The sequence below is a fragment of the Atractosteus spatula genome, chromosome 19 (assembly GCF_055471065.1).
Source record: "Atractosteus spatula isolate fAtrSpa1 chromosome 19, fAtrSpa1.hap1, whole genome shotgun sequence".
NCBI lineage: Eukaryota > Metazoa > Chordata > Actinopteri > Semionotiformes > Lepisosteidae > Atractosteus > Atractosteus spatula.
The window spans coordinates 3106389-3118984 of record NC_142724.1 but is presented as its reverse complement, the minus strand read 5'-3'; the positions used below and the strand labels follow the sequence as shown (position 1 = coordinate 3118984).

Genomic DNA, 12596 nt, shown 5'->3' with positions numbered 1-12596 from the left:
TTAAGGGACTCGCCTTTTAAAGCTGTAACATTTCTGATATATTCGCCCAGTACTGTGAATGTAAGCACGGAGGAACGCGGTCTTCATAAAAGGCAATCCTAATTAACCTTGTCTCCATTTCTTAATGCAGGACGGAGAGTATCTGTGTAGCAAAACTGGGACGACTCGAAGAAGCCCAGAGAGAGACAGCGGCTCCTTCCTTCGGTACACAAATGATGACAAAACGCGCAGACCCGGGGGGAGGGTCACGTCTCGTCCTATTTCAGTTGCCGGCTGTGTTGATAAATGAAGCGATGCTCAAAATCCAAGTGCTTTTCTTTTAGCTCCTTTTAGTGTGGTTTCTTATAGAATGAAAGAGGCCGCAGGTGAGTCAAGCCTGTGTATTTGCAGCTCTTCCACTTTTGCGTAACTTGCTATTTTTATCTGGTCGCCGTACTATACCTTATATTATATAGTACTATACATACTATATCTTACTCAGTCGGTGAAATAAAAATATGCCTGGTTGATATATCTCTGAGAGGGTAGGTGAAACAGAGCACCCCGAGAGGTTGTGTAGCCCCACAAAAGCCCTCGGGTGGGAGCTGGGACGACGTACTGGGAGATGTGCAGGAATCCCAGCTCATTTCAGCAGTGAAGTGAATGAACTCGTCTCTTAATGTGGCGCTCATGACTTGGTTTCTCTGGACCCAGGTGCAGTGCCACCGAGGAGTCGTGGTACCGGTACCGATCTGTAGGATTTGGTACGCTGTGCACACGGAGTGATTCGTGTCCTGCCCTCTTTCCTCAGCGGCAGGAGTCTGGGCTGGAGCTGTGCATCAGTGAAACAGAGCCCGTCTCTGAGCTGGTCTCACAGGGGCATTGAGAAGCCTTCATACTTACTGGAGCAATTTGAGCAAAGTACCCCCTGCTCGAGGGTAGGAGAGCAGTGTCCCACCTCCAGGGCTTGAACCCACATCCTCTACAGTGGGCACAGGAGGTGGAACAGTGTGGGGCCTCATTCTTCCCCCTGCTGACTGAGACTCACCGTCTCCCCCCCCCCGGCCCAGCCTCGTCAGCAGCGATACACCTGGAGCTACAGCACAGATGCTGGATCCTGGCTTCTCTCCTAGATCCCTGCGTGCGGTGGTGGAGGAGGGGAGCGGCCATCTGGAATCAGGACACAGGAGTTCACGGAGAGCTTCAGCAACGCCACTGTCGTACCAGCCCGCCGCACGGGGGCCTCCCCGCGCCCCAGCCCTGTACCCTGTAACCTTGCTGGTGTGGACCCTTCAGTTAGAAAACCAGCTGTCTCACCACGCTGGTGGTACTGCTGAAACACAATACCAAGCACAAAAGTGAAGAGACTCCAACCCTTCTATACCTTGGAGACTGACCTTGAGGATCACGAGTCTCATAAAGTGCTGGATGCAGGGGGATGAAACCTACACCCCAGGTCTTACTAAAGCCTTAATGTAGAAACACCGGACAATTCCCAGAGCCCTAGGGGTGTGTTTTTTACAACGTGGGGCTCTGTAACACAGAGCTCAAAACCTCAGCTGTTCCTTCTTTGCCACTGAATCTGCAGAAGAGACGCAGGTAGCTGCCGATTGAATGATTTGGGCTACATCACTCCTGATATAACACAGCTGCTACATATGGCCTACTAAGAACGGTTCTCAGATTGTGGTACTTCCTTTTGAATTCCACCACCTCTTGTTCAAAATCTCCTACAGCGGTGATACGAATGCAGACACCTGGAGAGCCACACAGGTCCAGTGGATCAATTTCCATCTTAATTATTTGGGTTAACGAGCGTGAAACTCCCACTGCTGTCAAGCCATTAACCATCAGGAGTTTCACCCTACCCTAAAACCTACCAGACCGGTAGTGAACACCTCATCTCTGACCACAGGTGCTGCGTTATTCTACACTAATCAAACCACACCCTCCAGCGTAACTGGGCTCTTTGCAGCTACTGGAAAAGGAAAATGAAGTTGGGATGCCGATGTCCCTTGCAGGCTGGACTGTAGCCGCTGACTCCTGACCTATGACCTGGAACTTATTCCTCTCATGCTCCTGGAGGGAGTAGCATCTCACCCAAAGCTGACCCAACAGGCCAAAAAAATGATCATTTGTCATTTACTCCGCTCCTATTTCCTTTTCATATAAATTTGGAATTTCCAAATTAAGATCTAAGCATCGTTTGGCCAGAGCTGCACCAGCAAGTACCCTTCCAAAGTACTTGTGGAAAACCAGGAGCCTTCACTCTGTAGAACCCCCCCATCTCATAAACTCCTGCCACAGTGGCATCTCACACCCTGCAAGGTGAATGGCCATCTCCTGAAATGCCCCCCCCTCCACTTTCACAGACATCGGCTCATGTGCAGAACCACCGCCAGTATTTCTACAGGTCTTCTCCACACCCTCCTCTTTGCTTTAACCAATACGGCTCGTCCTTCCGTAACAAGGATACAAAAAAAAACCCAGACACGTTCCCTCCTCTTCCTCACTCCTAAAAGCGCGGCCGGCTCGGGCGAAGGGGCAGTCCCAGGGACGCGTCCCCGGAATCCAGCCATCGGGATGAGAACTCGGCTCACACCAGAGCGCCACCCTGCCCCTCTCTCCCCGACAGGCGAGACGTTCAGGTGTGGAAGAAGCACCCATCCCCACTGCTGAGCTCCACCAGCGTTGCCTTGGGAACTGGGCACCGCGCTAAAGCGCTCAGTCCTCAACCGTTAAACTAGACCGGCCACAGGGGCGTTAACCCCCTGTCCCGGCCCTGCCTGCCCCAAGACAGCGCATCCCTCTCCGTCTTTACAGCTGCAATTCGAGTCTTTGTCCAAAATGGACAGGAAGGTTCAGACACACGTAAAGGCATCACACACCGAACACCCATGTGTAAAAAAAAAAAAAAGGCCAGGTGGTTCTGGGACTGAAATTACACACTTATCGCTGCAGCAAGTTTAAATTTGAATTTAAAAAAAACAAAGAAACCACAAAACCACAAAAAAAAATTCTGTCTGCCCCCTCCCGCAGTGAACGACACCTCAACGTTCCACGTTAACCGAAGCATAAATGATTCAGGAAAAAGGAACATGAACAAATCGCTGAAGGGAACTATCGGTGAGGCATCGTCGGGAACAGTCCTGAAGATCTTCCTGCCCTTGAACCTCCGGCCGGACGGCTCCGTCTCTCGCCCCCGCTGGCCCGCCCGGCGGGGGGCCGCGGCGCCGCGCCACGCCAGGAATGACCCAAACACTTGTACCTCCTTTTTTTAGCAAAAGATTTTGGTTTATGTAGAAACAAGCAATGTTTTTGCATTTGGAATAAAGTAGTTTTTTTTTCTTTTTTTTTTTTAAATGAGTTAAAGCTAAAAAAAAAATAAAATTAAAAAATTAAAAAGAGAAAGGCCGGTGGCTGAAAGGGAGAAACGAAAAAACCTGTGGCTGTGGGTTCGAAAAGCTCACTTCCGCAGTGGTTAAATTTGCACAATTCATCATATATAAATATATATAAATATATATTTATATATATTGACTAAATAGCATTTTAATCCTTCTTTTTTATATATATAAACCAGAAAAAATAAACAAAAAATGAACGAACAAACGAACAAATGGAAAATAACCCTAAGCTACAAAGAGCCGGCCCCCCCAGGCCCAGACAGAGTGGGGGCTCAGCCAAGCTGTACAGCGCAGTGAAACACCTTTTACATCTTAGCTCGTTATACACGTACAGTCGTGATCAAGGCACAGGGATCTTCTACAAGTCATTTTTTTTTCAATAAAGTTGTACAAAATAATACATTTTACAGTCTGTACAAGAATAATAGTCCAGCAGGAAAGTAAAGACAGACGTACTGAAAGCCAGGTGTGTGTGGGGGTGGGTTAAAGGTTAAAGGGCAAAGGGGAAAGGTGGGCTGGGCGCAGTGCTGTCCAGGTGCCTGGCCTCTTTGTCATTACCCTCTTCTAGCTAAAGGGTTAGAATATATATATAGAACTTTAATCCACGTCACCCCCCCCCAAATAAAAACACGACAAAACAGTAAAACAAAAATGAAAGAAGGGGCGAGGGTGTGTGTGTGTGTGTGTGTGTGTGTGTGTGTGTGTTGGGGCGGCTCTGGAGAGGGTAAGAGAGGCGTGTTTGGAGGGCCGGCGGGCTTGGAGCCTCAGCGCCCCCTGCAGGGCGGAAGTGCGCACACGCGCGGGTCCCCAGTGTCCGCGCTCTGCTCGCGCCGCCCTCGAGTTATAGCGCCAGGCAGACCCCCCCCACCGAGAGGGGAGTGAGTGTGTGTGAGTGTGTGTGTGTGTACAGACCGACGCGCGCACACGTCGAGTTCTCTTTTTCGCACACGTGAACTTCTGCCCCGCCGTCCTTCAGCGAGCAGCCCGAGAGCCTGATCCGCGGGTCTCCAGCGCCCCAGCCCTCTGGCACAGTTCCCGCCGCTGCCCACGGTGAGCAAGGAACGCCTCACGCAGGGCTCCGGGCTGAATCCACTGCGGCGCACTAGTCCTCGAGCCGGCTTCCTCCGCCAGTCCTTCCTTCCGTCACTGCCCTGTCCCTGCCGCGGCCACGGGCTCCCCCTGCTCACCTGCCTGCCGGGCACAACGCACTGAGCCCGCTGTTCGCACTCCAGGACAAAGCAGATCCGAGTGGGGAAAAACCACAGGGCTGTGCGAGAGAGCGTATGGCGCACCGTGTGGCAAAAACGTCAGATTACGCAACAAGGTGAAAGGGCGCCACCTACAGGTGCCTGGCTGGCCTCGCTGCCGGGGTGCCCGCGCGGGGGGCGGATTAGAAGGGGCAGAAGGTACAGGTGGGTATGGCAGGCAGGCGGGCTCTTCGGTGGGGGTGTGTCCGATGTGCTCTCAGCTGATTGGGCGTCTTGACATGGGAGGGATCAGGAGGAGGGGCAGGAGTGCAGCGTGGGAGTTGTCAGTCTGGTCTGGCTGTCCTTGACATTACTGTTGCTGTAGTCTGTTAGCTGTCTCTTTTGTGTTTAATTTTTTTTTTTAAACTTGTACTCTTATTTTCTCCTCTTCTTTATTTAAATGTTGAATCAGGAGTCCCAGAAGAACACAGAAGCAGGGCAGAGGGGGAAAGGGGGGAGGAGCAGGAGGAGGCAGGAGGGGGTGAGTCTCGGGTCCAAGCGGTGGGGAGGGGGTGAGGGGTGAGATTGAAGGCAAAGCAGGGTGTGTGTGGGGGTGCGGGGGGGGGGGGGGTCTCTGGGGTGTGGCTGCTGGGCTGGAGTCTGTCTCTCTCCCCTCCTCCCATCACAAGAGCTCGTACTGCCGGAGGTGCATTCTCTGGATAATGTCCCGACAGTCGTTGAAGACGCGGCGGATGTTCTCCGTGTCCACGGCACAGGTGAAGTGGGGGTAGCAGTAGTGCCGGCCGTCCCCACTCGCCGTGCTGATCCTCTGGAGGAATGGGGCAGAGAACACAACCCAGTCAGCCAGCCATAAGCACACGGGTGAGATGAGGGCATGTGCCTTAACAGCACTGATAACAGCGTGTTCCACACTCCCACAACCCTTTGTGCAAAGAAGTGCCTCCTGTTCTCGGCGCTGAATCCACTCCCACATAGTTTTCACCTGTTCTGGCTGGTTCGTCCCTGCCTGTCCATTCTGAATCAGCCCCTTGGACTGGAGGACTTTTAACACTGAATCAAATGCTCTGGTAGCCTTCTCTGTTCCGTTATATAAAGATTCAGTTCCTCCAGCCTGCCAGTGTCAGGACATTTCCCTTAAGCCAATTAATTGTGGAGCAGCAAGATAATTTTGTAATTTTGTACACAATACTCTAAACAAGGAGCTACTAGTGTGCTATACAATTTGAACTTGCTATCCAGGGTACATCAATCAGGAACGTGACTTAAGGTCAAAAGCTCAAATGCTCATGGCAGAACAGACAGAGGTGGTAAAAATGATGACTTATTTAAGTGGATGGCCATAAACACTCCACAATGGGGGGGAAAGAAATATTTTAACAAGACTCCATCACTCACTCCAAGCCTTTCCCACTTGAAAAAAGCACAGACTGGTGGAAACCCAGGGCAGAAACGGTTAAGATGGGAATACTGCACACATGTGGGCGAGACACTCACCAGAAACTCATCACGGATGAAATACTTTGCTCTGGTAACTCGGGGGTCTTCTCCAGCCTCTGGTGTAGCTGTTAGCGACAGGAGGGGGAGGGACGGAGGGAGGGAAGATACACATTATTATGGGAAACTAATAATTTGAGACGAACCAATAAAAAAAGGACAGGAAGTTGAGCCGAATTCTAGAATGTACAGCTAGACAGCTCGCTGCTTCCCCCCAGTGATCAGACCTGGAACTGACACTGCTGCTCTCAGGGTTAAACAGCTGACTTGGTCTGCACAAGAACAGCAATTGGGCTCATCCAGCCCTGTGAGCCCCTACTAGTAGTTTCAGCATTAAGCTTAGCTCTCCCCTGTACAGCAGCCAACACCCATGTTTCCTAGGAAAGCAAACTGCACTTCCTCTCTGGGGGGGAAGGAGATCAAGTATCCTGTGGAGTTGGGTGAAGACTGTTCTGATCCCGGGCAAAGGCAATATGACCGGACACAAACTGGGGAAAAAAGCAGGAGAAACTATATGGGGGCCCGAAGACGCTTGGATTAAGAAGCCTGAGGGTAAACTGGCATTGCAAAGGGTCTATACCATACAGGCAAAGCAGCCTCAGAAATAGAACAATTCTGTATTAGCAAAGCAGAGCTCGTGAGTCTCTCGGGAGAGGTTTGAGTCCTGCTGCCAGAGCGCATCGTCTGGCTCTCACCGTCGTCCGGAGTGGTGTAGCGCGCAAACTCGGGGAAGTACTCCTCGATCTTGGACTTCCCCGCCAGCACCTTCTCCGCCAGCAGGTCCTGCTTGTTGAGGAAGAGGATGACGGAAATGGTCCGCAGCCACCTGCGAGGAGAGCGGGCAGTGAGCGACCGGGGGCCGAAGGCCGGAGACCCGCGGGGGAGAGTTGGCCGGACGACTCCAGGTCCATGGCGGGAATATCGAAGTCGCGCACGGCCGTCTGGCCGGCTGCACCAAGAGCGAGCGAGCGAGCTACCGACAGGTGGTGCGGCCATAAATTCGGCAGAGCCGAGGCTAACCTCAGCCATAAGGCCCCTCTGGCCATCTGAACCAGACACGCGGGCCTCACGATCATCCCCGCACCCAGCAGCACGCTCGGACCCTGCGATGGTTTAATAAACGCCGGGGTGAGACGGGCCCAGTGGCCAGCCTCCTGCTGTCTGCAGCCCTGTCTGCTCTCACTGCTGTTTTCTCAGGGTCTGAGGACTCCTCTGCCCCAGACTAACAGCTCGAAGGGGCTCTCTGCTGTATAACGACGGGCACCATACTGGCCGCCGGTGTCATTCGAGAGGAGGGGGGCTCCCGGCTGGCCTACCTGTTGTTCCAGATGTTCTTGAAGAGGTTGAGCGCCTCCTGCAGGCGGTTGGTCTGATTGTCCTCGCGTATCACCATGTTGTAGCTGCTGCTGGCCACCACGAAGATGATGGCCGTCACGTCTGCGGGGCGGGAGAACGAGAGCAGGTCAGAAAGTCAGAAAGAGGCGTTCGTCCTTCTGGCCAGGGGCTCCATCACTGTCGCCCCGAAACACCTCAGGCAGCGCCTTCCCCTCCTCAGCACACGGCTCTCTCTTATACAGCGCTTTCCTGGACGCTCCACTCAAAGCACTTTACAGGTCATGGGGATCCCCTCCAGCACCACCAGTGTGCAGCCCCACCTGCATGATGCTCCAGTAAGCTCCCCACACACCAGCTCTCTATGAAGCCAGTTCAGAGGTGGGGATTATTAGGAGGCCATGAATGGTAAAGGTCAATGGAAAATTTAGCCAGGACACCAGGGGTAACAACCCTACTCTTTTTGGGAAACGCCTTGGGATTTCTAATGACCACAGATCAGGACCTCGGTTTTACATCTCATCATCTAAAGGACGACACCTCTTTTTACAGGATAGTGTCAGCATCACTATACTGGGGCACTGAGGCACTGGGACCCCCACAGACCAAAGGGTGAGTGCCCCCTGCTGGCCCCACTAACACCTCCCAGGAGATCTTCTGTCCCGGTTCTGACCAGGCTCACACCCGCTGAGCTTCAGTGGGCTGCCAGCTGTGAGCTGCAGGGTGATACAGCAACGTGACAAGATCTTACCATTAAAACACTGGATCCACTTCCTGCGTTCATCCCTCTGTCCGCCCACGTCAAACATGCTGGAAAACGAAACCCGTGGTAAGAAGAAGGATACACAACTGCACACCAGACCACCAGCCGGAAACACAATTACCTGCACGGGGCAGCTGGGGGACAGCCTCACTGTGGCTGCCACGCCCCGCGATATTTCACTTTCGGTCTTCACTATTTCAATCCACGCTACTCCCCGCCAGCAGTCACACAGCCATCACTCTTTACCGTTTACAGATCACGTCCCGTTTTCACCCCCAGCCAGGCACCACCCTTCCCCGAATCTCTCTGCTTCTGACCTCCCCATGCCCTCTCATCGCACGCCGATCTGACCCCGGTGTACAGGGTCAAACTGCTGAACCCAGGGGGTCCACTCACTGGAAATTGACTTTGTCCACCTGGAACCTCGTCTCAAAGATCCCGGAGGTCAGCACTCTGCACCGCAACAGGTCCTGCAGGAGAGGGGAGGGCAAGTGAGAGTGAGGGCGGCCCTCACGCGGTACACTGAGGCCAGTACTGAAATAACCTGCAAAGGCTGAGCTTGCTAGCTTGCTCACACCACAGACGCCCAAGAAGGTTAAATACCGGAAACACTGCCTGCACCCAAGACCTGAACTGATATCCCATGTTGTTACTGTTAAAGTACCTTTAGGGCTGAAAATGACAAACCTCTGACTGAGGTGACACTCATGTCTGCTCTTGCACAATTTCTCGACTTCAATAGTGCCTTCTTTAGTCATTTTTTAGCTTTTATTTTTTTTTTTAAAAGACAGCTTTCTTCCTCTTGCAGCACAGGAGCTGCGGGGCGGCTTAACCTGCTACACGGAACAAACCACATGCTGTCCTGCCACAGAGGCACCAGGTCAAGTTCAGAGGTCAGGGATGCTCACCTGGTCTGATGGAGTGTAGTCACTCTGCTTCACAATGTCTATCTTGTCTAAAAAGCTGGAAGACAAAAGAGACAGAGGTGGGGACTCATTAACAGCAGTCAATGAATGACTAAACTACTCAAAGCAGCTATAAGTGTTGAGGAAGAGGCGATAAGATGGAGCCGTTGTAAACGGGGAGCTGTCTAAGTCAACTTTGAGGCAGAAGAGAAATATTTCCAAAGACAAACTGAAAAGGTAAAAACCAACATTTAAATTTTGTGTGATCTTATGACCCAAGTTGTACTGCAGCTAAGTGGAACCTTCTGATTATATTTTTATTTTCCCTGAGTTGAGTTTAAGGTTAGGAGAGACAAAAACAACTACAGTACTTCCTATTCCAGTGCGATCTCACAAGCGGCCACCAGAGGGCGAGATGGAGTCCAGCAGTCAGCTGGTGACTCACAGCTGTGATGTCAGACGCCCCGTTGTCAATGGGGCTGCTGTAGTGGGGAGCAGTGTGCAGCCCCTTTGCTGACAGACTACCTGCAAACAGAAGAGGATGATCGTGGGGCGGGGGGGGGGGGGGGGGTTCTGCCCCTATCTGTTCCTATCTGCCACCACGTTCCACAAAGAATGTGCCACGCAGGAGTGAAATCTGACAGGGAGGCTTCAGTTCAGGGTAGATGTGGAGAGAGAGCCGCCCCGCGCCACCCCTGGAAAGTCCCACGCCAATGCAAGATTTGTAAGCTAGCGTGCTGCCCTGCGCCGTATCACAGCCGCCTCCGTTGACAATGACAGCACAGCCGCTGGGCTCTCTCTGTTGTTTTGACAGCAGGCTCGTTCGATCGCTTTCCCAACAGCGAATTAAGGACTAAGAACGCAAAGCTGAGAACGGTTTCATCCCGAATTCATCTCGTTCCGTTAACGGCATTAGGGGTCGGCTCGGCCCAGGCCTGCAGGCCTAGCGGTATACACAGTGAGCCTCCCGAGCAGAGAGGATGGAGGCCAGGAGCCCAGATGCCTCTGTCCAGGGTGGGCGACCAGCAACTGCCCCTTAGTGCCAGAGTTTCCATCGCTTGTTCCCGGTATTCCTCCACGGCCACGAGTCAGAATCCGTGTGCTCTCCTCCGGCCCGTCTGGTACCCGTCGGCGGTTAATGGATCCGAGGATCTTACCCAGCTGTTTTGTTTTGCAAAAGAAGTCTTCAGCCACGTCGTTCCGGGCTCTCACAAGCTGTGCCAGGCTGTGCTCCGCCTGCTTCTGCTTTGACCCCGGCGTCGCCCGTCTTCCTGGCAGGCCTGGACACTGTTAAGCCCCCACAGGGGTTAAGCCTGGCACCAGGGAGGGGGGTGAGGTCTTCAAGGAATTATTATTATTATTATTATTATTATTATTATTATTATTCTGCAACCCAGCCACTCTGACTCAATGGAACTGGAATCACGCTGGCGGTGATCAAGGTTACAGCACCATATATGGGAGCCGGGACACCAGGAGCGGAGAGGAAAACAAGGCAGATTCCGAGACGCTTGCTGGGGACTCCGCGGCCGCGGGAGAGGAGAAGAAAAAAACAAACCCCGCCCTGACTGGATCAACGAGGGGCAGCAGGTGGGAGACAGCTCTGGGCCGGCGGGTTTAAAAGGACAAAAGGAACCCCAAAAAAATTCCAAATGAATTAAAAATCAGAGCTGAGCAGGCCTGGACGATTCCATCAGGAGTCTGGCTCAGTGTCTCCATGATCCTCCCCCAGAAACAGTCTGGGATTACTCACATTCCCTTCCTGGGCCAGGGGGGCAGCGCACAAACTCAAAGCCCAAAAAAACCAGCCGGCCTGTCTGTATTTCTGTCCTGCACGAACGCGGCCAGGACAGCAATAGCACGGGCGAGCTATTCTGGGCTGCACCGGAGCCTACGGGGGGTGGGGGACGGGGGGGGTTGGATTTAGTTACGGAACTTCGGATGAGTCTGGGAATAAAAATACAATGTCTGTCTCTGCGGGGAGCCAGCGGGAGGGCCCAGACAGATCCTGCGCTCATCCGTTTCCAAGTCCCGAGGCCCTGGGGCTCCTGAGGTGAGGGGAACAGCACCCAGGGGCTTGCAGGGGCTGCCGGACCTCCTGGGCGACCTCAACACAGGCCTCTAGGCCTAGCATTCTGTACGATTCCTGCACACAGGCCACAGTTGAACACCACGCCAACAAACAGAAGAGCTGTCACGACATTAAAAGCCAGAATTCATGCGGAGGGGTGATGCTGCTGTGTTATTTTTTACAGCGCGCCGATCGGACACCTGGTTTCACACCACAGGGCAGGTGCATTCTATGACTGGTCGACTCATTGCTGTGGTGAGCATAGACACATCCATACCCAGCGGGTAGTGTGGGAGGAACCTCCTACCCCAGCACACAGCAGAACACTTCACTGGCATCACCAACCTGCAGCTACGCCTTTATGAAAAGGTGGAAGCTAATTATTTAGATTCTCATAATTCACAGCAACCGCCTGCTCCCAAAACATGCCATGACCCCGATTTCTTGGAAGATACAGAGGTCCACCCATCTTATTTTCTTGAACCACTTCCCCCAATACAGGGTCACAGGGGAGCTGGAGCCTATCCCAGCCAGCAGCAGGCACAATGCAGGGTACACCCGGGACGGGACGCCAGTCGATCGCAGGTCACACACTGACACAGACACAAACGCACACCAGGGCCAGCTTCTCCAGAAGCTAATCGTGTACCAGACAGCATGGCTTCGGACTGTGGAGGAAGACCCACGAACATGGGGAGAACATACAGACTCCGTGCAGAACTGGACCCAGGGCTCACCACTGCGACACCGAGACACAGATGTGTCTAAACTAACTCATGTTCCAGGTAAATCTGAATTCAAAATAAATCTGCGTTAACAATGTCAGCAAGAGAAATAATCTAGAACTATATTGTATGCTTCCTTCCACAGTACAATAACCAAATACACACACAAGATTGAGGTTTAAAGCCCAACAAGCCAGCACTGAAATGAAAAAAGCACAATTCTTTAATTTCATATAAAAGAGAACTTCCTATCCTCTATTTCATGACGAAGAACCAAACTGATAACTTTGAAATCCAGAGGGATTTGGAGGGGATTCTCAAGTCAAGAAAGCAGCACAGTCGAGTTACTCTCGAAATGAACGATGGACCAGTATCACTATTTCGGCACCATGCCAATGCTCATGCTAGAATACCCTGATGCTAAGTTTCGATTCTGCAGTGCTGTTAAAATTCTAACACCCAAAAGGGTGTAACGCCACCATTTTCATAGACCTTGTTCTTTGGCCACAACAAACCAGGACGAATAAAATCGTTAGCACTGCAATTAAAAATCAGCGTGCTGTGGAAAACTGTCGATTTCAAAGACTCAGTGCACCACAGGACAGTGCCAACCCAGACTCGGAAGACAACGGCTAAAAATGGCCTCAGTGTCTTCTGCACCACCCAGAACAGGCTGCGATTCGTTAGCTGTCTTTAAGATGTAACGTTATTT

At 52.3% G+C, this 12596-nt stretch overlaps 1 protein-coding gene across 2 annotated transcripts in view; it reads right to left on the bottom strand.

The window, feature by feature from the left end:
- Positions 1 to 3302: 3302 nt before the first annotated feature.
- gnas (GNAS complex locus) overlaps positions 3303 to 12596 on the bottom strand; it is a 65672-nt gene continuing 56378 nt past the window's right edge. For both annotated transcript variants that reach the window (XM_088937759.1, XM_088937761.1), the window contains exons 6-12: positions 9092 to 9146; positions 8580 to 8653; positions 8172 to 8230; positions 7405 to 7525; positions 6784 to 6914; positions 6089 to 6156; positions 3303 to 5402 (exon numbers count right to left, since the gene is read on the bottom strand). In XM_088937759.1, the coding sequence (XP_088793885.1) occupies positions 5256 to 5402; positions 6089 to 6156; positions 6784 to 6914; positions 7405 to 7525; positions 8172 to 8230; positions 8580 to 8653; positions 9092 to 9146 (655 nt within the window). In that variant the 3' untranslated portion in view covers positions 3303 to 5255. The remainder of the gene's footprint in view (positions 5403 to 6088; positions 6157 to 6783; positions 6915 to 7404; positions 7526 to 8171; positions 8231 to 8579; positions 8654 to 9091; positions 9147 to 12596) is intronic.